Source organism: Bombyx mori, chromosome 27 (genome assembly GCF_030269925.1).
Source record: "Bombyx mori chromosome 27, ASM3026992v2".
Taxonomy (NCBI): Eukaryota; Metazoa; Arthropoda; class Insecta; order Lepidoptera; family Bombycidae; genus Bombyx; species Bombyx mori.
In genome coordinates, this window is record NC_085133.1 from 6,934,648 (window position 1) to 6,960,910 (window position 26,263).

Genomic DNA, 26,263 nt, shown 5'->3' on the forward strand with positions numbered 1-26,263 from the left:
TAGCAATAAAATAGTAAATTGCATTGTATTTACTGTCTTAAACTATGTAATTCATGTTTATGTCCGACAACGGATCGATTATACTTTTCTTGCAGCACATAGAGCTCGTTAGACTCAGCGACAACATACTAATCAAACAAAAGGATGTACAGTCGGCATCAGCACACGTAATTCAAACAATCGATCGTCGGAGCAACATATCTAGATCCCTTATCGGCCGATGGAACCCGATTTGATCTACGCATGCCTACGTTCATAATTATCTTTCCTCTTTCATTCGCCGACCAAGTTTATGACCGAACGCACCTTGTAAACGTCTCAAATCATACCAGCAATAATTAATGGACTTTACATGCCTTAATGCAGACAATTAACAAGACGCTAAACAATGTAGGGAGATTACAAAACCAAATGATCGTAGTAATAAGACAATTTGGCGGTAACGTTTCTTAGACCGTTAGTGGCCGAAGAAATGTTGCCGTGATGCATCTAGTTTTAAGAGAACCACGTCGTTTCGGGGTTCACGCATCACGGCGAGCTCTAGTTAGTTTTGACGAGATACATCATCTCGACAAGTAGACGAACTAATATTAATAAGATGTAACGGAATGCACGTAAAAAAGTGGTCCCGAAAATTGGACCCCGAATGACCCCGGGTTTTTGCTCATTTCAAACTTGTAATGTATACGGTAGATTTAATTATGTATTTGAAAAGTTTCGTTTATTTTAACGTCCGCGAGCGATTTGAATTAGTGATAACGGCTATTTCAATTCACACGGAATGAAAATTAAACATTTATCCGCAGAACAAAAGAATGAACTGCTTCATTATATTATAGAAAATAAAAATAAAACGTACAAAATACCACAGCGCTTAGCGAGAATTCGATTAATCGGAATCGTAAGCAACAAAAGATGCTTTAAGTTGATAAAATGCAAAATAATAACGAAACAAGATTTGTACAAGAAAACTTTTCGAACATATCTCGCAACAACAATACGTTTATCGAATATAGGAAGAAGAAATAAAAAAACTAGACGCTTAACCTTATCTGATACATCTTAAAACGAAATAACGTAATAAAAAGTACGTAGAAACAAACATAATTTAATATCGCGCTCTTAGAATCAAGCTTCATTCTAAACACAATCATATTTCTACTGCATAAAGGTCAAAGATTGATATAAACATTCGCCCGGCCGCAAATCGCATTTGGTCATCACACACATTGAACCATCGTTGAACGCAATGATTCATCTGGTCATACAAATTGGGATATGAGATTCAAATTTTTATTCAATTAGTTACATAGGAACAGCCGTATTTGTGATGTGTTCAATAACACGGTTTATTTGAAGATTAGATTGTGTTAAAGAACTGCGTATTACGAATTTTCAATTCGAAACGATTTTTGTGATCAGCAATAAGAAATCTGGAGTTATTCGGGAAGGAACTAACTAACGTATTTTATAAAAAATTCTGAGTCTTCCTTGTGTTCCGTCAATCGAAAAATTCTTGTTAAAGCTGCTGTTAGAATAATCCTATCTGGTTCCTAATTGGACCTTAAAATCATCACCAATTTTATATTAAACACATGGTGATTATTCTATTTTGAAGTAAGTTTTGGATGATACTAAAATTGTACCGCCAATTATTCGTGCTCCACTGAGCTCAGCACTTGGAAGTGCCCGTTTATAAATCATATCACAAGTGTGAGATCAACTTTTTGTGGTACCTTTAAATTAAATAAAAACAGTTTTGCTTATTTTAATAATTCAAGTTGTCACAAAACAAGTCGTCAACCACTTCATAACTTGTTAATAAGCTTAAGAATCCAAAGTGGATATATGTGGGTATATGTGAATAGTGAGGTCTTTGTGCGGACGTACTCCCATCGCCCCGCCTCATTACCTCCTCTGTACGATATACAGCCTCACTTGAATGTACTATTACATTGACTTTGGAACGCCAGAATTATCTGATCCCCGTTCTCAATAAAAACATTAATAGTTTAATCAGAATTACGTTTCACGTTACATTGGCCATCGCCGTTCGTCGACTCTACACGTTGCTTGTAATTTTAGTCATTGTAGTCTTTAGAATTGTATCTTAGAGTTCGTTTTTGGATATTTAGCGTTCGACTTTGATGCAGAAACGATTGGTATTCTCGTGGATCGGTGTGTGTAGTAACCGCATTTACATTTTAGACATACTTGCAGAGAGTAAATGTCAATTTAGATGGAAGACGAGAGCTGATGCAGGGAATTGATGCAGTTATTGAACTCGTTGAGGACGCGATCGTCAAAGGGTACACAATACAATTTATTAATGGATGAAATCACATTTTTATGAGGCCACGTTCGTTTATCCTATAAATTGACGGATTGTTCGCAAGAAATGATTTGTTCGTTTTTGCTTTAATGATATGTCCGTGCGTCGAATTATTGATCGAGTGGCATCCACGGAGAGTTCCATGGGGAGTGCTCTGAAGAATTGTTTGAGATGATCCCACTGTCTCGTTTTCACCATCGCACCGCCCACCACTGGAGCAGAGTTCATCCACACTACCTGGAGCCACTGCGTTTATCCACAGTGCGCTGACAGAGATATTTTTTGTCACGTACCATCCGGCTTTGGAATGAGTTCACCTTCACGGTTTTTTCCCAAGCTCTATGACATGTCCTTCTTCAAACGAAGCTTGTGGAGAGTACTTAACGGTAAGCAGCAGCTTGGCTTTGCCCCTAACATTGCTGACGTCCATGGGCGACAGTAACCACTCACCATCAGAGGGGTGGGTTGTGCTCGTCTGCCTACAAGGGCATAAAAAAAACTATTTTAATTTATAACCAACTAGTGAAATTCGCTGCGCTGTGTGACTCAAACATGATCAGAAACCATATTATACAGACCAACATCGGTCATACTATAGTCATTATTATAAAGTTCTGACCACAACCGTAATAGACAGTTCACTATAAATTAATTTATCCTGACTGATTCATCAATGCTGAAGCTAATCCACTAATCTACTACGGCGATAAATTTGAAATTTTGGAAGTTGATGCCTTCTACGTTGTAAGCATCCACTAATTGTGGATTTTCGAGAAATTTCAACCCTAAATTTCAACTTATAGGTTTATCAACGTTTTTCAAAGTTACCTCGTTAGTTTAGTTAGTTTATATAATATTTTATATTATACCACGTAGGGCACCGGTGACCTACATGCCAGTCAACGTGTTAAGTTTGACCAGTTTTAACAGTATCCTTTCTCTCCTGTGTAATTATTATCGAATTGAGTTTACATGTCACGGATTCCAAGCTAAGCTTATTAAAATAAACACAACTAACAAAAAATACATTTTCCAATAACGGATCCATCACGAAATGTTGAGCATGAGAAAAATTTTTGACTCTTTAAATCCGTTTATCTAAATCTTAAGTGACATTTAATTTCAATTAGTCATAGTGTCGGAGTCACGCGTAGTAGCGGCATTTGCTTTTTTCCACCTAACCAAATGCCAGAAGTGGATTACGTACACGTTGTGATTCCTATGAGAATATATCGTAGGAAAGTTTCAAACAAGAGTTACCCCGGTCACTTTTGTTTTTTTTTATTGCCCTTGTAGGCAGACGAGCACACGGCCCACCTGATGGTGAGTGGTTACCGTCGCCCATGGACTTCAGCAATGCCAGGGGCAGAGCCAAGCCGCTGGCTACCGCTTAATACTCTCCAGGTGCGTGTCCACGAAGAAGGACATGCCATAGCGCTCGGAAAACACCGTGGAAGGGAGCTCACTCCATAGCCGGAATGAGCTGCTAAGCATTATTATTTTGTAATACGAAAAACGGAATAAGGAACTCCAATTATAGTTCCGAACAGCACAAATTTCATGCATTTTTCATTTTTGTTTTATTTAACACGTGAAGTTTCAAATAAAACTCTTTAGAATGAATCCCTTTTAAATAAAACTAATTTTTACTCCCAACCGGACTCAATTATCAATCGAATAATATATACTAATTAAAACACTCCAAACTATCAACATTTATATGTCGCATTCTTGTTTCGTTTGATTGTATCCGAATTGCATTCTTAACTAGCTGTGCCCGCGACTTCGTCCGCTTGGAAATTAAGAATAATTATAATAATTTATAATATTTTACAATATTTTGCATTTTTTCCAAAATTATTCTATAATTGTAGCAGTCTAAGCTACTCCTTAGGTCCAGAGATTAACTGGAACAAACAAACAGACAGACAGACAGACAAAAACTGTAAAAAATGTTATTTTGGTATATGTACATAATATGTAAGTATGTAGTAAAAAGCGCTTACAGACAGACAATTCAATTTTATTTATTTGTATAGATGATTTGTTCATGTATCTACTGTATTACTATAAATGTTGTCTCTTATCAGTGAACTTTAAATGTTGAATCTCGCACAGTCCCTATCGAAGTATCTTAGAATACGACATCCGCACCCGGATCCTCCTCACAATTTAAATTGCGTGAATTAGGTATGCGAGATTTTGTTTGTATACTTCTTCTCCCACAGACACAGCCCACTGAGTTTCTCGCCGGATCTTCTCAGTGGGTCGCGTGTCCGATCCGGTGGTAGATTCTGCGAAGCACTGCTCTTGCTAGGGTCAGTGTTAGCAACTCTCCGGTTGAGCCCCGCGAGCTCACCTACAAACGTTAGGGTGAAGCTGAAATAGCCTCTCAAGGCTATCAGCATAGGTAGAAAAAAAAAAAAAAAAAGAAAAAAAAAAACTTCTTCGTAACTGCTAAATTTGATTTTTTGTTCGTATATCTGTTCTTCGATTAATTGTCGTCATCCTTTTTCCTGGTATTAATTATATTTCGTACGATTGCCTTATTTACTTTGGTATTACGTAGTATCACTATTAAAACTCAATAGACACTCGTTAAAGTATCAAAAACGTTTTTATGATCGTTTCTGCTCATTGTTGTCGGCAATTCAATAGATTTCAAACGTTTTTACGTAATAATTTTCCTGTGTCGTATTCACAACGTTATTATAAAGTTGCTCAAAAAAAAAACTAGATTTGAACAATGATAACACATTAAAATATTGAGCGTGTCAATCATAAGATTACGGCTTTATATCATGATTTTTCCTCTTATAACGTTAAGTACGAAAACAAATATTTAAAAATAGATTATAGTTTTTATAACCTTACGCGGACTGAGAGGTTCTTAGTCAAATTAATATTAAGCTGCGATAGAATAGTCAATTCTTTTAAAATCACGGCTACCCTATTAGTAGATATGAATGTAAGACGTGGTCCCCACTTTTTTTTTATTTTTTATTGCTTAGATGGGTGGACGAGCTCACAGCCCACCTGGTGTTAAGTGGTCACTGGAGCCCATGGACATCTACAACGTAAATGCGCCACCCACCTAGAGATATAAGTTCTAAGATCTCAGTATAGTTACAACGGCTGCCCCACCCTTCAAATCGAAACGCATTACTGCTTCACGGCAAAAATAGGCAAGCATAGCAATAGCATCCCGTATAGACTAGGAACAATGGCATATAAACCAACAAAAATTGAAACTAAACCCATATGCATTCATGATAGCAACTAGTCATCGATAATCATCTCGATCCCCAAAGGAAGTCACACCCAGTTTTCTTCGAATCATAAATCCGATTAGAACTTTCATCGAAGTCCGAGGTTCCGTTGACTGAGTCCAAAAACCCATTATGTACATTATGGGAGCCCATTGTCTCGACCGAATGAGCCGGCACAATATCTTACGAAATTTCCTAAAATCAACTCTTATAAATGTTTTATTATGTACGGAATTATCTGATGCGGCATCAAGGTTCGTCCATTGTCTTTTTGTTTTTCTTCATTATCGTACACTTTGTGTTTTAAAATTGTATATTTTACCTTTATGGGTAATTTAAGTGGAATCGTATCGAAAACAAACGAATAGTGAGCTGTTGTATTTTATTTTTCATCTCCCTCACAAATTTTGTTAATATTCATATATCCTAAATCTGTAAGTACCTACATATTGAAGAAGACCTTGTGTTTGGATTGGCCAATCGCAGAAGCTTCTATTTTTGTCTTTAAACTATCTATTAGTTCTTGTCGTTCATAATCCAAATTCAAAAGCCTATGAGTGAAATCGTGAAGCAAGCTAAGCGGTATAGACAGGTGTTTGAACAGACCCCTGCGGGCCCAACGATCGTATAGTGGGTACATATCACAGAACATAAGGTATTTGAGAGATACCTGCCTAACGACATGTTCAGGATTAGTTTGGATATATAGAAACTAGCCTTTGCCCACGACTCCGTCCGCATGCAATAGTTACTTTGGCATAACGCTAAATTTTACCCCCACTTTATTTACGTAGAAAGTTAAGGAGCTATTTAAACCCCTATTTTGAAACATTCTTTATTGGTGCTCCACTTGTATTGGCCTTAAGGTGATGTTATATAACCTATAGGCTTCCTCAATAAATGGGTTATCTAACACTGAAAGAATTTTTCAAATCGGATCAGTAGTTCCTGAGATTAGCGCGTTCAAACAAACAAACAAACTCTTCAACTTAATAATATTAGTATAGACTCCAAACAACAACATGCGAGCTGTCGGTCTACCGATCAATTGCTCTCGTTCAGTGAAAAATCGCCCCTTTACCGTAACCCCCAAAATATTGAACAATAAATACAAAATAAGGCTCCGGAACGAAACAATGAATTCTAATACCTCATGACTTTCCCGTCCTCTTTACCAACAGAGTTGCGTATTATATAAAAAAAATTATTAACAACATCTATTTATTTGCCGTTTACTCACGAACAAGCCATTCCACCGTTTCTGTATCTGTCTTAAATCAATCTACATCTCGGTTTGGTGCACTTATCTCGGAATATCTCGCAATTTAGACGCAATAAACACGATTCCGAAAAATTATTGACTTATAACAATACGTTCCACATTTGCACTATCACAAAAATCGTGATCCATTAAATATTTTAAGCGTGCAGCGTACAAAACAAGTGATTTCTCTACCTCATTAATAATAACTTGGTTCGTACGAGCCTCTCCTATTATTATATCCGCGAGTATCATAGCACGGCTTACGTAATTCGAAATTATCGTCCCATATGTTAACATCCATTGTGCTACGAACTCTAATCTACATAAGTATAGGTATTAATTCGTCTTTCACAAAACGTTTGTGTAAAAAATACCACTCCGAGTAGGTGTTTCGTCATGTCAAAAGTTTAATCTGTCGAAAACGGTACACTGCGATCCGTATTTTTCAATACAATGCCTTGTATGTACAGCGCTTGTACATGTGTTTGTATCTAGATCGGGTACTGGCGGGCAAAGAATTTTTTTTGTGAATTTCAATAAACATATTTCATAGTCTGTATATTTTTGAGTAATTCCGAAATGTGTGGTCTGTGCTTAGTGTAATTATGGTAATGATAGCGCATCTACAGTTGTATCTTCGGGATGGCGTCATCTTGTACATAATTCAATGAACAATTTTCTGAGAACGCTATTTATATAAAGGAACACGAAAAGCAATTTCTGTTTAAGCGAACACATTCGTTCCTATTTAAGCGATACGATCTTAAAGCACGCTTAAAAAAAAAAAGCGTTCACACAAAAACACTTTCGTGATGTAATGTACATAGACGCAGAGTCAACGATCACTCACAATAGAGCGCTCCACAGTGACTCGGAGAAAACATTGATTAATTACCATAATAATTTATTTGATACTCCAAAACTTGATACTGGGAGGGGCCGCTTACACAACCCGAAAGACGTTTAAGTTCTTTTTGAACTAAAAACGGTTAACGATGGAGCTGGTAACGCGAGCGCGGCTAACTCCAAATCTTAGAGGCTCGAATAATTTCCAACGACGAAAACAGTATATTGTTCGTCGGAATATGATGCATGGAGGTGATTTGGCTGTTCCAAACAAAAGAATAAGTTTACGGAAAAGGGAATGGGATGAATGTATCGTTAGTTCTGATTGTTTCGTTGTATTAGCATATTTTTTTTTTTTTGTAATATCAATTGTACGTTTGTGTTTTTTTGTTTGTTTGTTGAGGTCTTTTAAGCGCGCTGAATCATTTGGACCAAGCCCGAAAGAACTCTTTGCAGACGACCGTAGATTACTCTAGATACGTTAAGAGGTATGTTCGTTTTTTTTTTTTTTTGTATTCGATATAAATTTGTTACGATATTAAGCGGCTATATAGTTTTTGCGGCATCATTAATATTAGAAAATCGCCGGCTACTTTATACAGATATAATGAGATAGTTTTAATTGTGATGCCTTATCTTGTGCCGTCATGAACACTTCAATTAGGCTATTTCATTAAATTACGCTCTTCATCTGCGTTTTCTGTTCTGTATTTATTACTTTAATTATTATAGCGTCAGATTGAGGAGTTTTTGAAACGAATGTTCAAATCACTAGGTATGGATCAACATTGGAATGCGGCTCATCGTATTGCAAAGATCTCGGTTACCGAGAGCATTTCCATTGCATGGACTGCACTGCTCGGGTTTTCTGCAAGAAAGAAGAGATGATACGGCATTTTAAGGTACCTTTCTTTTAAAACTTTGAATTCGGGTTTAATCACTGGTGGTAGGACTTCTTGTGAGTCCGCGCGGGTAGGTACCACCACGCTGCCTATTTCTGCCGTGAAGCAGTAATGCGTTTCGGTTTGAAGGGTGGGGTAGCCGTTGTAACTTATTGAGACCTTAGAACTTATAACTCAACGTGGGTGGCGCATTTACGTTGTAGATGTCTATGGGCTCCAATAACCACTTAACAGCGGATGGGCTGTAAGCTCGTCCAATCACCAAAGCTATAAAAAAAAAATCAAAAGGCAATTATCTTGTCGTCGAGAATAGGGACTCTGTACGAAGTACTCTTTGAACTATTTACAGCAAATTGGCTCCATTTAAAGACGTAAACTGACACACTGTATTACCAAACACTTCTATCGACTCATCTGCTGGTTCTTATCTGAAAATCTTCAGCATCGTTTAATTAATTCCTTCTTTGTCTGTTCGCAGTGGCACAAGAAACGGGACGAATCTTTAGCGCACGGCTTCATGAGGTATTCTCCGCTGGACGATTGCTCGGAGCGATTCGCCGATTGTCCACACAACAGAAGCCAAACGCATTACCATTGCATACAAGACGGCTGTGATAAGGTAAGCTATTGAGAATTGGATCAGATTTCGATGACGCTTTGGTTAAACCATAGGTACATATATTTTTTTTAAGGGATTTGATGACCTGGTAACTAAGACCTTTAGGTCATGTCTTATTTTAATTTATATTCCTATTTTTATGAAAAATGATAACATAAAGTGAAATGAAATGATTAATTTGAGACATTAATCTGAACTGGGATGAAATTAAATGAAATGAGATGAGATGATATGGGATGAATATAATCCCAATAAAATGGTGGTCATTTATATACTGAAACTTTTTCAGTGGACTTTTTGTTGGATCCCGAGAAGTTACGTCCAGCGGCTTTGTTTTATTTTCCCACATATGTGCAATTTCACAGATACAAAAGTCGCAGATAAAAAAGTTGCGTACCACTGTGCTTTGGTTAATTTTAGTGTGACCGATTCAGTGTTGAAATTAAAATCCTATCAGTATTGATAAATTGGTTATCATATTAACCCAAACAGAAAAGCTTCCAGAAAACCACAAAGAAAAGCAGAAAAGATTGTACTCTTCTACCCACTTACGTAAAGCTCTCCCTCTTTAAGAACGGTTAGCTGGTAGAGAACTCAATTGTTGAGTTAAGACCACCATTTTATAACTTTTCGCAATTATTGTATTGTATTAACTGTGTGTACAATAAAGAATAAGGAAGCTTCTGGAATAAGCGCATACAAAACTTACTCCTAGGTGTACATCTCGACGTCAGACGTGCAGATGCATGCGAACTACCACAGAAAGGACACTGCGATCCTCCAGGAAGGCTTCCAGAGGTTCAGAGCAACCGAGAGCTGCACGGCCTCTCACTGCATCTTCGCCGGGCAGAGGACCACACATTTCCACTGCAGGAGACCTGGATGCACTTACACTTTCAAGAATAAAGCGGATATGGGTGAGCAAACACTTGGACGTTTTCAATTGAAAAGTTTATACATTGAACTGTTATTTGAATAGGATATTTGAGCCCGTTAGCGCAAAAGTGGCTTAACCCACAATTTCTCATAATCAATAATAATAATCAAACATATTCAAAATCAAAATCATTTATTTCTACTTAGATGTCAGCATAACACACTTGTTGAATTTCAAAATATAAAAAACAATGTTAACTCTACCACCGGTTCCAAAAAAAGCCACAGTTCTGAGAAGAACCGGCGAAACAAACTCAGCGGGCTATTACGTATATTGCAATTTATTTAAAATTTAATAAATTTTGATGCAAAACCGGCCTATCCATAATTTCATCTATAGATAACAGATGGCTTTGTAAACATTATTTTTGCGCGTATTTATTTTTTTACCTACTCAAATTCAAATTCATAAAAACTTAAACCTCATTCTTCCATAATAACTATGGTTAGCTTAGGCCCCTTCTGCGCTAACGGCCTCATTTAGAATCACGGTATACTGCAGTCTGTCTATTGAATATCCTTCAACATTCAGTCTTTCATGGCTTCATTCCAAGATTTTCAAACACGATACGTAACTAATAAGGCTACATTTAAATTTCAACGAAATGGTCTTGGGTATTCACCGCCTACTTTTTATTTATTGCATAAACGGATCCACCCGGTCGTCGTGGCCTAAAGGATAAGACTTTCGGTGCATTCGTGTTGAGCGATGCACCGGTGTTCGAATCTCAGGCGGATACCAATTTTTCTAATGAAATACGTACTAAACGAATGTTCACGATTGACTTCCACGGTGAAGGAATAACATCGTGTAATAGAAATCAAATCCGCAAAATTATAATTTGCGTAATTACTGGTGGTAGGACCTCTTGTGAGTCCACACGGGTAGGTACCACCACCCTGCCTATTTCTGCCGTGAAGCAGTAATGCGTTTCGGTTTGAAGGGTGGGGCAGCCGTTGTAACTATACTGAGACCTTAGAACTCATATCTCAAGGTGGGTGGCGCATTTACGTTGTAGATGTCTATGGGCTCCAGTAACCACTTAACACCAGATGGGCTGTGAGCTCGTCCACGTACTTAAGCAATAAAAAAAAGATGCCTTAAGCGCATTAAGAAAGAACAGAGAAATGACGATAAAACAGCGTCCTTGATATTCAACGCAGAGAAACACAAGACGTACCACATCAAAGACGAAGCTCTGTCCAAAGACGGCTTCAAGAAGTACATGAAGAACGAGGCGTGTCCGTACCGGGACTGCCGGTTCAGCCGGACCTGCAACCACATACACTGCATCCGCCCGCACTGCAACTACGTCCTGCATTCCAGCAGCCAGATCTTTACACACAAGAGGAAACACGAGAGGAAGGAACAAGAAATGAGCTTCGGGTGAGTTTCTTACAATATGTCAGCGGCTAATAATTGCCTTGGCTGATTTTGGTCTTGAATTATTTGTGGAAGTCCAGAGAAGGTTTAAAATATGAAAATGCTCGATAAAAATAACAATTTTGTTTTTCCATTGACTCCCGTCGCCGGACGGATTCCTTTTATTTGTTTTAAGTTTATTTTATACAAAAATTTAGGTGTTTTATTTATTGACTGAGGCACTACGAAGTCTGCCGGGTCAGCTAGTGCGGATATAAATAAGGATTGGATGTGATAATGGCCTTTCTCTTTTACCACGGCAATACCCAACGCCGGAGCTCAGCTTATCCATACTATCTAGGACCTTTGCTTTCATCCACAGTCCATTTCCAAAAGTATTTTTTGCACTATACCATAGGCCTCTATAAAGACCCCCTTCAATGCTATCTACTCAATCCTACGATACGTTCTTCTTCAAATAAGGTTTGAAGATACTCTTTCTGGTAAGCAGCAGCTTGGCTGTGCCTCTGGTATTACCCTACACATATACACTCATCGAAATGTTGCCAGTTACAAAATTTTTTACCCAATACAATGTGAGCATCAGAAAATAAAGAATTTCTTAGGAACTTTTGTTTAGTAACTAGACGTCTTTTTGAATCAGTAAATCTCATTGATGGTAGGACGTCATGTGAGCCCACTCGGGTAAGTTCTACACACCCCGTCGATTTGTTCCGAGAAGCAATAATGACTTTTACAGGGCAATAAAAAAATGATAAGCTGACTTCAGCCAGCACACTCTTGTATCTAAGTGGGTAGGATTCGCAATTTTCTGCACTGCACCAAGTTCATCTCCCTCAGACTGCCGACGTCGGTCATCCAATCGGCTTTGATGCAGCAAGGAGCTGACCTCAGCCTGTACTCCCCCGGGAATCTACACATCGACGATGACATCTCCAATCAGATCATGGACTCGGATTACTCGCTTCCTTTCGTAAGTCTCACGGTACATTACTGCACATTTGAAGATCCACAACAAATGCTGAATACTGGTGGTAGGACCTCTTATGAGTCCGCATGGCGAGGTTCCCTGCCTATTTCTGCCGTGAAGCAGGAGTGCCTTTCGGTTTGAAGGGTGGGGCAGCTGTTGTGACTATACTGAGACCTTAGAACTCATATCTCGAGGTGGGTGGCGCATTTACGTTGTAGATGTCTATGGGCTCCAGTAACAACTTAACACCAGGTAGGCTGTGAGCTCGTCCAACCAACTATGCAATAAAAAATAAATAAATCTATAATATGATTTTTAATTACCGCTATATGCTAATGAATTTTCAACAGAACCCCGCAATAGTCGAGGAGGTATCCAGGAAGTTCATTGAGACGTTCACCGGGGGCAAGGATGCTGACGATAAGTGCACCAAGTGTAGCGCCTTCAACAAGCACTACCATTGCGCGGCGGACGGATGCAAGATGGCGCACAGGTCAGACTACCTTCATTTTTGTTTTTTTTTAGATATTCCGTGGATATGCCCTGAAGCAGCGCTCAGAAAATCAGAAAATATTTTTGGTTAATAGAATTCTTTGTAATATAAAATCAATATTTGGTTTAATTTATATTTAATCTTGTAACATTCCATTCCCATGACACAATTTAAAAGTGAAGTTATCTTTTATTATTTTTTAGAGGAATTCCCGTTTTTTTTTAAATATGTATTTTTTTCTGCGGTCCTCCAGCTTTTTCAGTAAATTTAATTAGCCTGCAAAGGTGTGTTTGGACAGCCCTGACCTAAAAGATAAGATACTCGTATTGAGCAAAGCGATTATGCCAAATATGTACTTATTAGTTCACGAATCACGTTTGATGGATAATATTGTTTGCGAAATAATCGGTAACTGCTTAACACAAGATGGGCTGTGAGCTCGTTTACCCACAAACATTCGTCGTTCTCAATATGCCGACTTAACGGTTTAAAGTTCATAAAAATAAATCGACACACAGTTTTTTTTTGCTTTTTTTTACTATATGTTCAAATTATTTTACATCTCGTGAATAGATCGTTCAAAAACAATATTGAACTTCACACTTTTTTTTATATTTAAAATTTGCACTTTAATCTATAAACATAACCGAGATTGTTTTGAAGACTATAAGGTCCAGTAACGAGAGCTTTAGGCCAAGTTTTATTTCTACTTAGTTTGTTTCTTTAAGAAAATTTATATGAAGTGAAATGTGATGAAGTTGATTAATTTGAGGCCTTAATAAATTGGGATGTAAATAAAAAGAGATAAGATGAGATGAATTAAAGTATCAATAAAATGATGATTACTTAGTTGAGACTTTTCAGTGGACATTTTGAAAGAAGCTGAGAAGCCACGTCCAATGGCTTGGTCTCATTTTCCTTCATTTATACACTTTCAAAGTTTAACTTTCTTTCTTCTTCTTTATATATAAAAATGAATTGCTGTTCGTTAGTCTCGCTAAAACTCGAGAACGGCTGGACCGATTTGGCTAATTTTTGTCTTGAATTATTTGTAGAAGTCCAGGGAAGGTTTAAAAGGTAAATAAAGATGAAAATGCACGGAATTAAATAAAAATAACAATTTTGTTTTTCCTTTGACGTCCCCCCATTGAACGGATTCCTTTTGTTTGTTTTAAGTTTATTTTATACAAACGTTTAGGTCTTTTATTTATCGATTGAGGCACTACGAAGTCTGCCACGTCAGATAGTAGTTAATAAAATAAAAACACAATTTCGCTCCTCGACTTTCCGCCAATAAGTCACAGCATGTTCGCTAAAGTCCGCTCGTCCCTTGATCAGTTGTCACACGACGATGGTGAAGCACGCAATGGAACACGAACAACAGAACCAGGTGACCGAGGCGTACTTCGTGATGTACTCGAGGAGCAGTCCGTGCGGGAACTCGGCCTGTCAGCACATCCGGGATATCACGCACTACCACTGCACTTGGGTGAGCTATTGAATTTGCCGACTACCCACCGCCTGCGTCCATTACGTGTGGCCTCGCGTGGGCGGAGACCCTTTGAAGGCTTAAACTGTATCCATACGGAATCTCGCCCAAGTCTGTTCAATGATTTGGACGCGAAACAATATACTATTTTTAACCAAAATCAATATAGTCAATCATACATTAAACATGTGAAACTTTTAAACCAGTAGTCTAGTTTATTATTCTACTAGTCTAGAATAACATAAATCGTTAAGTTTAAGACATTTGGTTAATGGCTATTGTCTTCTCTGCTTTTAACGGCATGTTTGTTCGTTCGTCATGTATGGATCGTGCATCGTTTGTCCGATTGAGTTGAAGCTTTTTACAGTTTCATAATCGCTCATTCTTGGAACATATCAACGATAAATCGTTTCAACTAATACCAGTACATACTAACATTTCACCAAATTACCGGCCACTAAGTGGACTGCTGTCACAATTCACGCTGACTAGATTTTATGAGTATGTATATAAATAAATACAGATCTGCATAGATTACCAATTCCTTATATGAGATATCTTAAAGTAATTGATAGTAAGTTAATCCGACCGACAACGAAGCATGATCTAGTCAAATTTTAAATAGCTCCAATATGCTTCAACAGGAAAATTGCGGTGCAGTAATCTTGTCGTCCGAAGAGCATCCATTCAGAAGACTAGAACACCACCGTCAGCATGCGATTCTCAGCCCAATGTCCCCTAACTTAGCGGCTAGATTCGCTCCCAACTTCACACCTCAACTAACTGCTCAACTACATCCGAACATGGCTGCCCAGCTCGGCCAAGTTCCAAGTTTGCCAAATCTCCCTCCGAACTTGGCTCAATTGGCCCAAATGGCGCCGAGCCTTGGACCGCAGCTGACACCAAACCTGCAGGCGCAACTTAACCTTGGGCCCAATCCCGGAGTGGTGCCTCAGCAAGTCAATCCCTCAAGTTCCCTGGACGAAATGTTTAGTAGGAAGCGAGGAAGGCCGCCGAAGAATAGAGTTGTCGAAGTCTGGACTGACAATGTAAGGAACTAATAATTCATTAAAACACTATCAGACATAGTTGAGATACAAAATCGAACCTCACATTAAGAACAATCAATTTTATAACTTAAAAATCGATTTCGATGTCATGTAAAATCTATGATTCCTTAATATTTTTAGATAACACCTCAAGCGATATTCACGTCATTCAAGCTCCCTAAAAGCAATCAGATGCCTTCGGTTATACCGTCGCCCATCATCGCCACGGTCGAAGAATTTCCGGTAAGTATGATCAAAGTCATTTTGATGAACACTCTGCTTATCCTCATTGAGTGGTACGGACATTTGATATTGACTATCTCAATTAATAAGCTATAGTAATACCGACCCAATACCTAGTACCCATATTGCAATAGATGTGCTTTGTAAAACAGATTCAAAAGAGATTTAAAAATCGAGCCAAAGTTCATACAATAAGTTCGAATCCTGTATTTAAAAATACTGATTTTATTGTGAGGGAGAGAGGGAGGGAGCTAGAGAGATGGTAAGATACTTTCCCGAGCAAGAAATATCATACACTTAATAACTTTTTGGATTGAACTTTCAACTTCACAAACGAACCTTAGCGGTCATTACGAATATCACTTAACGTGTAATCGATTTTAACCTCAAACCTTCGTTTCCATTTCTAGCGCATCAAATTCCACCATTTCGAGGTGTTCACGAATTTGGACGGCTGCAGCCAATATTACCCTAACTGTCAACTGAGAATGACCAGGATCCACTTGCATTGTTTCAACTGCAGCTTCTCTGGCGAAACCTACTCCATCATGGAGACGCACATGCGAGAATCTCACTCGATCTCCCCCCTAATTGACGGATTCGATCACTTTCCCTCGTTTGACCATTGCGGTGGGAAAAGCTGCTTCAAGAACCAGTTGCGGTCCCACTTCCATTGCGCCCAAGGGAACAATTGCCCGGCTATCATAACTCAGTACTCCGTGCTGGCAACGCATAAGCACGGACGCGGCACTCCTGTCATCAAGAGTGAATCCGAACAAGATAAATCTTTCGAAGAAGCCAGAGATTACTCTTTAAAAGAGAGAGCGTCAGTGGACAGTGTAGGTTCGACGAAAGAGGCCGATATATACGCAGCAACGAATTTCACAATCAAAAGCGAATTCGAAAGGGAACAAGATAACGTTTCTGGTGAGTGTTACTTCGTGAAAAATTTACAGCACACAAATGCAATGTTTGGCATGTTTAATTGGATAACTAGTATATTTGAATTGTTAGTTTTGTCAAATCAATCGATTGATATGAAAATTTTCTAGTAATGGCTCAAGAATGACTTTATAGCCTTATGGTAGGACCTTTTCTGAGTCTGTGTAGGTACCACCACCCTGCCTATTTCTGCCGTGAAGCAGTAATGACGTTTCGGTTTGAAGGGTGGGGCAGCCGTTGTAACTATATACCTTAGAACTCATATCTCAAGGTGTGTGACAGCATTTACGTTGTAGATGCCTGTGGGCTCCGGTAACTACTTAGCATCACATAGACTGTGAGCTCGTCCACCAAGCCAATATATTTAAAGATGAGTAAAGCTCACAGCGACATAACTAATCATAAAATAAATATTTATTCCAGTAGTAAAAGCGACGGGCACGTTTTACCCGTCGTCACATTTAAGAAGCAACGCTTCCTCTCCATCCCCGAGGAGCATCTACGATGCGTCTCCATCGAAAGACCTCAAGCCTCGCGTAGACTTTGAGAAGAAGGCCTTCGAACCTCACAAGAGTACGGGACCGACTATACCACCCTCGTGCCACGACCAGACCTGTCCTTTGAACAAGTCTGCTGGAGGGATGAACCTCCACTATCACTGTCCTCATTGTAGTCAGGCGTATGTAGACCTGAAGCTACTGTTCAGTCATATGATGAAGAAGCACAGTAACAACGAGTCAGCGCCCGCCGGATTGGCAGCCACTAAGGTAGGACGTCCAAAACCAAAGTAAATAGGTTCAAATTTATCGGACATACAGTTAGCAAAGCAGTCAAATCTAAACTTCTACTAAAACTATTTTAAGATTTAATTTGTAATCAATAAATTTATTGTTACTAGTGGACCCCCGGTAGTCCAAATTCGACTATAATTAATTGAAATTATAAGTTTGTACACTACTATGGTTCTATTGTCAAAGACTTCTATAATAACAATAATTTCGCCAAGACTACACTATAGACAAAAACAATATTTAATCTATTCTCAATTAGACCACAGCCTATAAGCAATAAGAAAAGTTTGACAATAAGCAAATAGTATGCATGCGTGTGTGTGTCAAATACATAGTAGTGTGTGTAATTTTTTTATTTATTGATTTAATTTATTTTTTTGCATCATTAAAAAAAATTATCATTCTGCACTTTTTCTTTATATTCTCTATAAGTGTGGGTAATTTCATACTCCTCCGTCCGCGTAATTTTCGTAGAAAGCGCTACAAAATTTTTGCTTCACGTATTAATTTATAGATATACCTTACCAGTTTCTTACTGTAGTTTTATTAATGTTTTACTCAGGAGACGTTGGAGAGGGAGTATCCTGAAATATCGATTCTGCCCTCGACGGCTTCTTCATCAGCAAGCCAGGCCCCTTCACCCAGCCAGAGACAACCCAACCCTGCTGATCAGGTAGCTGCCGACCAATATTGTATTGCTGCTATTGCCAGGATTGCACCACCTCTCGACCCAACTAATACTCAAACGTTACCTTGAAAGGCATTTTTGTGGCAGTTCACGTGAAGTTGCACCTCACAGCAGAAATGGTGGTACCTACCCGTGCAGCCTCATAAGACATCCCACCACCAATAATGGCAATAATAATAAACCCATTTTGTTTCCAAACAGCGTGGGTATGGACATGTGATGAGTAGAGAGGAGATGCATGTGACTAGAAGATGTATGGAAATAGTAGTGTAAGGTAAAGGGGGAAGAGGTCGACCGAAGAAGACATGGATGGAGTGTGTGAATGACGATATGAGAGAGAGAGGAGTGAGTGTTCAGATGACGGCTGATAGAAGAGAATGGAATAGAAAAATTCAGATATAAGCCTCGTCCAGCTTACTCAATTTTTCCATATTTTGGCTTTGCTTCTCCATTTTTTACTAGTGATAGGACCTCTTGTGACTCCGCGCGGGTAGGTACCACCACCCTGCCTATTTCTGCCGTGAGCGGTGATGCGTTTCAGTTTGAAGGGTGGGGCAGCCGTCGTAACTATACTTGAGACCTTAGAACTTATATCTCAAGGTGGGTGGTGCATTTATGTTGTAGATGTCTATGGGCTCCAGTAACCACTTAACACCAGGTGGGCTCTGAGCTCGTCCACCCATCAAAGCAATAAAAAAAAAAAAATGTTGCTATTATTTTGTCGATCCATCAGCTCCTAAGACAGCTTCTTCTTCTTTCGTCCACCACCAATAATTACGTAAATTTATAAAATGTTCCTCTCATTATGGAAGCCATTCGTGTAACGTATATTTTATTTCAGGTCCAAGCTGTCCACAGTCTCCTCCTACAGCAGTACCTAGCCGGGGGCCGGAAGGGCAGTCTCCAGGACCAGCTGAAGATGCAGCAGCAGTACACAGCCTCTCTGGCGGGCCTGCCGGGCCTGGCTCAAGTGGCCCTCTTCTCTCAGGGGTGAGTCTCCTCAACAAACCGTTTAACTAATAACTAGTTTTATTGCGTAAATATCCTAATTAAGCAGAGCAGAGCAGTCCCTGGGCTACGTAAGTTCCTTTACCTTGAAACACGAGGTCTTAATCTCAATTATTGTCTCAAGTATTGTATATCGGCTGCCTCAATACATTTTATTTAACTAAGCTCTTGACTCTTATTTTTCTTCTTGTCCTTATCCCACTCTGTGATAACGACAGAATGTCTTCTTATTCCATTAAGGCCGTCGTCATCTCTGGACTCCACTCCTCTTTTGTATGTCCTCTTATACACAGTCCATCCAAGTCTTGATCAAACACATATCTATTGCTTCTAAACCCTAGACTCTTCTTTTTCTTCTTGCCCTTATCCCACTCTGTAATTGGGACAGCATGTCCGCTTATTCCATTCAATACATCGTCATCTCTGCACTCCACTCTTCTCTTGCATATCCTCTTACACACAGTCGATCCAAGTCTTTTTAGAACAACCCCCTAATCCCATTATCATCTACTTTCATACCTAAAGTCTTTGAGATCATTCATGAGTGCTAAGTCAAGATCACGATAATCTGATTGTAACATTTCTCGCTCGCAGCGGGCCTCCGTTTCCGCTTTACCCAACGATGCTGTACCCACCGGATCTGCTACTTGAGCAAAGTCTCATTCAGGGACACGGCCTGCACCCCGGGATGGACAAGGAAGCCGAAATGATCGCTAAATCGTGAGTGTTTAGTAGGTTTTCAAAAACAACGTGCAATTATTTTAAGCGGGCCATAACAAAAATTGGAAAGCGGTAGCTTGTGTTAAATTTATTTATGGCACCATGGATATGGCATGGCATCTTTAAGCATTAGGAGGATGTTTCAACTGTATTCTATAACGGTGTCTCCTCGTCCAAACCGGAATACATGCTTCGTGGCATAAATAGGTAGATCGGTGATACCTACCCGAGCTGACTCCCATTACACTACACCTTACTGAAACTTCTGAAAGAAAAAAAAAACAAGTTTTATATGTATTTGCAAAAGACTTAAGAAAAAACCATCCGAATTATTACCATGAACTCATTAATATTCATTAATTTATTGGCATTCCAGTCGTCGGACGCACACGGCCCGCGGTCCACACATGCGCGTACTGAAGGACGAGCCCATCCCCGAGGGCTACCTGCGATTCAGATTCAACGAGGACTGCGCTTATCAAAACTGCGGATACAGGTAAGCAACTAAATCTACGAAGCATGCACAATTACAACTTAACTAGTGTTCGAAACATTAAATAAAGACGTAACAATACAAAAATCAATTGGATACGCTTACATCGATCCTTTGTAGGCATGTTTTGACATTGTCAATTATTATTAGCTATAATCGTGTTAATAAGGCCTGCCGTCTTGTATGGATCAGCTTGTTGGACAAAGAAAGTGGCGGATGAAAGGCGATTGCATGCAGCAGAGATGCGAATGTTGCGATGGATGTGTGGAGTAACGAGAATGGATAGAATACGGAATGAATATGTTAGAGGAAGTCTGAAAGTGGCACCTGTGACAGAGAAGCTGAGGAGTGCACGTTTGGGATGGTATGGACATGTGATGAGACGGAATGAAAATGAGGTTGTTAAGAGAGTGTTAACTATGAATGTGGAAGGATTTAGAGGAAGAGGTAGACCTAAGAAGAAATGGATGGATTGTGTGAAAGACGATATGGGTAGGAGGAGAGTGAGCGAAGAAATGGTATATGATAGAAGAGTATGGAAGGAGAAAACATGTTGCGCCGACTCCAGGTGACTGGGAGAAGGATAATGATGATGATGAATCGTGTTCAAAGCTAAATGGTTTTTTTTTAAACAAGTATCTATTCACTTATGTTCATTCATTTATTCAGCGACATCTATAATTGATCATTTAAAACAGTAAAATGTTACAATTTATGTTCGATACCAGCAAATACGTTGCAATGGAGATGAAATAATTCAATATAGTAGTATCAAAAAAAATGTAATACTAACAACATGAAAATACTTTGAAACAACTCTAAAAACATAAAGGTCGAGAGATGGCGCTGATTTAAGAAACTACAAAAACTACCGTGAACTCATAAAATTTTGATATGTACTAAATAATTATTAACAGGGAACATCAAACTCACTTCCACTGCACTCGCAAGGACTGCGGATATTCCTTCTGTGACAAGACCAGATTCGTGCAGCACACCGCCAGACATGAGAGGTAGGTCATAAAAAATCAATATTGTTAGCGTTACTGATGAAGTTTTTTTTTTAACAATAATTAATTGAGTTCCTCTTACATAAGTAATACATAATATAAAAACAAATGGCATAGCTGCAATAAATCTACCAAGTCACATAATTACACATAGATTGTGGCATTTTGACGAGAGCATCAGAACTACCTACTGATGGTATGACATCTTGTGAGTCCACACGGGTAGGTACCACCACCCTGCCTATTTCTATTCCTATTTCCTATTTCAAAATTAATAATGATAATTCCTCAATTGATTTTCATTTATAATAATTCATTTTCGCAGATTGGACACGTTGATGGGAGGTGATTTCCAGCAATACAGAGCCAACGTCTATTGTCAGAGGCCGGAGTGTCCGCATGCTTCCACGTTCGGTGCGATTTGCTTTAATTAATTAACTAAAGTGAACAAATGTGCTTACGGCCTACGCAATAATATCCCGCTAATTGGAGACCTAAGGAACCTAATCAATGTCTCAACGATAATCAATTATTCAACTTAATAAATGACTTTTGCGTGTCTTAAAGTTTCGATAAAAAAAACATGATAAATGATTAAGTTGATTAATCTAAAATGTTATTTAGAATTTTAATTGATTTGTGCAAAAATAAATTTTCCAACTTAAAGACGGTATTTTGTGATATTGAGGCGTCACTGGAAATGTCAAAATCTGATGGCGAGTGGTTACCGTCGCTCATGGACTTAAGCAATGTCAGAGGCAGAGCCAAGCCGCCGCCTACCGTTTTCTTTTTTGTCATTTACACCCTCAACTTCGTACACAACAGGAATCATTTATTAACAAATATATTTTCTAGGTACAGGCCAGAACAAGGCATCGCATTTCCACTGTCTCAAGTGCGACTTCGTTTGCACGGACACAAACAAAGTGGTCGCTCATCGTCGCCAGCACCAGAAGCTCGATTCCATTCAAGCGGCAGGCTTCGAGAAATTTCCGCCCAGCAAAGGTAAAACTAATAATCAATATAGCTTTAACTATGGCTTCATCATGAAGTTTTTTTATTATTGCTTAGATGAAGCCTTGTTACTGAAGCCCATAGACATCTACAACGTAAATTGTTGATTGACCCACCTTGAGATATAAGTTCTAGGGTCTCAGTATAGTTACAACGGCTGCCCCACCCTTCAAACCGAAACGCATTATTGCTTCACGGCAGAAATAGGCAGGGTGGTGGTACCTACCCGTGCGGACTCACAAGAGGTGCTATTAACAGTAATTACGCAAATTATAATTATGCGGGTTTGATTTCTATTACACGATGTTTTCAATCGTGAACATTTGTTGAGTTCATATTTCCTTAGAAAAATTGGTACCCGTCTGCGAGATTCGAACACCGATGCATCGCTCAATGCATCGATCAAATCGCGCACGTGAAGTCGTCGTGGCCTAAAGGATAAGACGTCCGGTGCATTCGTATCTAGCGATGCACCGGTGTTCGAATCCCGCAGGCGGGTACCAATTTTTCTAATGAAATACGTACTTAACAAATGTTCACGATTGATTTCCACGGTGAAGGAATAACATCGTGTAATAAAAATCAAACCCGCAAAATTATAATTTGCGTAATTACTGGTGGTAGGACCTCTTGGGAGTCCGCACGGGTAGGTACCACCGCCCCGCCTATTTCTGCCGTGAAGCCGTAATGCGTTTCGGTTGGAAGGGTGAGGCAGCCGTTGTAACTATACTGAGACCTTAGAACTTATATCTCAAGGTGTGTGGCGCATTTACGCTGTATATGTCTATGGGCTCCAGTAACCACTTAACACCAGGTGGGCTGTGAGCTCGTCCACACATCTAAGGCATAAAAAAAAAAAACCAATGCACCGGACGTCTTATCCCTTAGGCCACAACGACGTAGTAGTAAATTGATAGCTAAACATGATCTTTGTTCACAGGTTGTGGATACGAACCGCAATGTATTCACAGTAAGAAGCAAACCCACTATCACTGTCTTCAGTGCGGTTTCGCTGTGCTTGGCCTCTCCCAGATGACGTCACACAAGTACAAACATCAAGAAGCAAATCTAGGACCCTCGACCAGCGGCACCAACTGACCAAGAGTCATACTCACAAATTTGTATCTGAAACTAAATCGGAAAATTACACTGCACGTCTATCGCCAAAGTGACGATTACAAGTTTCGTACTAAAACAGTAACGAGAGTTTAGTAGTTTTTTTCTACTAATCTCCCAAAAAAAAACTTTTAGATTTATATGAGTGACTGTTTTACGTAGATGTGTGTGTGTCCCTCAATAAAATCGTGCCTTAGATGCAAATTAAATTATGGACCGAAAATAAGTGGCAAATCATGTGCCAAATAAAACCGTAAATCTTATGAATGTTAAAACATAAAGCAATTTATTATGACTTATATATGTATTGAAAACTAGTATTTACATGCCAAGTGTGTATTTAGGTAGTAAAGTATGGAAAACAAGCGTGTGTGTTATAGACTAACGCATGTTCTTATAAAATGTGTATTTCCTAAACCCTGACCAATCTTAGGTTAGTTTATATTGAGAAAAAATATTTATATTTATTATTACCCCCCCAATAAAAAAAGACATTTTTACGAATAGTATTATTAATGTAGACTTGTCGAAAAATTAGGGCAAATTTATTTTTTGGGTTAAAAACACCGGTTTGTGCCTGTACCGTTAATGTCATGACAATATTATGCATTTCCAGTAGATTCTGGTGGTAAATGATTACGTAGAAACATTTATTACTGTCAGAAACTATTGCAAATAATATTTAATAGTTCTTAGAATCCGCACACGAACAAGTGTAAACGTAAAAAAATTCTAAAAGTGATTTTAAGATTAAGAATCAAAAAGAGATACAAAAAATATATTTAATAGGAGAGCTATTTAATAATAATATTATAATTAAAAAGAAAATGTCAATTCTATAACAAAAATTCGATGTAAATAAGATTAGGATTATATAAAATATGTTAGAAAAAGGAATGTATTTGTTAAAAATAAAAAATAAAAAAACAAAATGGTATAAAATATTATGTGTAATCATACTGAACTAATGTACAGTGAAAAGAGAGTGCTAATTTTGGTAATTCATGAGGTAGCCATATAATGCCATAAATTCATTGTAAGTGTATCTTTTTTTTTTTTTAATTAGTTGTCTATGAAACAGTATTAGTCTCAATGAAACATCCTTCAGACCTTTTGCATTCCTATAATATTCCTAGCGCCCAGTTTAGTTCTTAGTGAAAATTAATTTTAACATTACATGTATCCCTCAACGTTTAAACTATAATTTTAAGATCGATTACTCTAAGCAATCCCATCTGAAACTGATCGCGTAAAAAACATAAAAACATCGGATAAGTTATTGAATATACGACCTTAAGCCGCTGGCGTGGGGATGTTTTTCCTTCGCAAATCACTTTTGAACTCTTAATTAGTAATCAGTATTTACTAGACTAAGCACTTCAGTTGTTCCTATTATTAAGTCACTTGCACTATTTTCTACCATAACTCACGTGTTGTTCTTGCATTGGCAACACAGACTCAAACCATCAATGTATATTGATTAAATAAGTAAGTTATTCAGTTTCTAAGCTGTCCACTTCCCAGTGTATTTTTTTTTTATTGTTCCTTCAATTTTCTTAATCGTTTCGTTGTAGTGCCATAACGTTATAGTCACAAATTATTCTCAATATATTTATAATAGATTTATTTGAAGACTCTTTCGAGCGTCTCAAGACGAAGTAAATGAATTTTTATTCTTTAAATAATGTAATTAATGTTTGAAATAGTTTTTTTTTTCCATAAAATCCAAAACACCTAAACTCATCAATTTGTCATTATTTGTCCCTTTATTAATAATCTTGATAGTTAAAAAAATTAATGCAACAAAAAGACAGACAATAATGATTGATATTTTTATAAAAATAATAGAACGTTAATTTTGTAGCTATTTGTATATTAAAAATAAAATGGTACGGCAAATGAAATTTGCAAACACACAGAATAAACCACGAGTCATCCATCATACATTTCTAACAAAAAAAAAACCTACCATAAACTCATATTTCGTAAATCAATACCCAATATATACGTTTTATAAATTGTTATATTTTGTTTTGTTAACTAATTTTACATTATTTTTTTTGTTTCGATCTATCTCTGTCTCTCTCTATCTCTATGCTATTTTCATTTGACTCCTCCCTTTGATAGTTTAATCGCATTAAGAGTACGTACGTAGCTTTAATTGTAGTATGTTTCTTGATTATTAATGCAATTACTGCAGTATTTTGTTCGCTGCGTCGAGAGATTGTGTTGCGAATGTGTGTTCGCGCAGACTACCCGCAGGATTCGTTTCCGTTTGTAAAATGAGCGGCTGTTTTTTTTTTGTATCACGAGATTACATTGGTTTAATATTATTTAGTTTTGTTTACCTCATGAGTTCTAGGAATTAAATGAGATTATCCTATGTGAATGTATTTTATTTTTGACGATTCTTATAAATCGACTAGCTGTACCCGTCCGCTTCGCTGGGATATTTAAAATTAACATTATTATTTCTCACCCCCACAAGGATTCTCATCATTAACACCCCCGCAACTGGTGTAGGGAATCCAACATTCATATAAATATTAGCCTATCCATTAAGCACATGTATTTTCTACACGGATACCAAGTTTCAAGTCAATCAGATGCATGGTTCAGAAGCTATAACGGAACATCGTAAAAACCACTATAGATTTATATAATAATATTAGTATAGATTAACAC

The 26,263-nt window shown here is 38.1% G+C and overlaps 1 protein-coding gene across 8 annotated transcripts in view; it reads left to right on the plus strand.

The window, feature by feature from the left end:
- The window catches only part of LOC101735730 (uncharacterized), a 139,130-nt gene extending 113,169 nt beyond the window's left edge, over positions 1-25,961 (plus strand). For 2 of the 8 annotated variants that reach the window (XM_012697788.4, XM_062676549.1), the window contains exons 9-28: positions 8,115-8,199; positions 8,487-8,613; positions 9,092-9,232; positions 9,948-10,149; positions 11,333-11,555; positions 12,393-12,525; positions 12,873-13,015; positions 14,354-14,504; positions 15,149-15,553; positions 15,695-15,796; positions 16,207-16,723; positions 17,162-17,505; positions 18,092-18,202; positions 19,059-19,207; positions 19,820-19,945; positions 20,322-20,441; positions 21,356-21,451; positions 21,774-21,862; positions 22,304-22,453; positions 23,403-25,961. In XM_012697788.4, coding sequence (XP_012553242.3) covers positions 8,115-8,199; positions 8,487-8,613; positions 9,092-9,232; positions 9,948-10,149; positions 11,333-11,555; positions 12,393-12,525; positions 12,873-13,015; positions 14,354-14,504; positions 15,149-15,553; positions 15,695-15,796; positions 16,207-16,723; positions 17,162-17,505; positions 18,092-18,202; positions 19,059-19,207; positions 19,820-19,945; positions 20,322-20,441; positions 21,356-21,451; positions 21,774-21,862; positions 22,304-22,453; positions 23,403-23,560 — 3,572 coding nt within the window. In that variant the 3' untranslated portion in view covers positions 23,561-25,961. The remainder of the gene's footprint in view (positions 1-8,114; positions 8,200-8,486; positions 8,614-9,091; positions 9,233-9,947; positions 10,150-11,332; positions 11,556-12,392; positions 12,526-12,872; positions 13,016-14,353; positions 14,505-15,148; positions 15,554-15,694; positions 15,797-16,206; positions 16,724-17,161; positions 17,506-18,091; positions 18,203-19,058; positions 19,208-19,819; positions 19,946-20,321; positions 20,442-21,355; positions 21,452-21,773; positions 21,863-22,303; positions 22,454-23,402) is intronic. The other 6 variants (XM_021346144.3, XM_012697792.4, XM_062676552.1 and 3 more) reach the window with 6 other exon arrangements.
- The last annotated feature ends 302 nt before the right edge of the window (positions 25,962-26,263 follow it).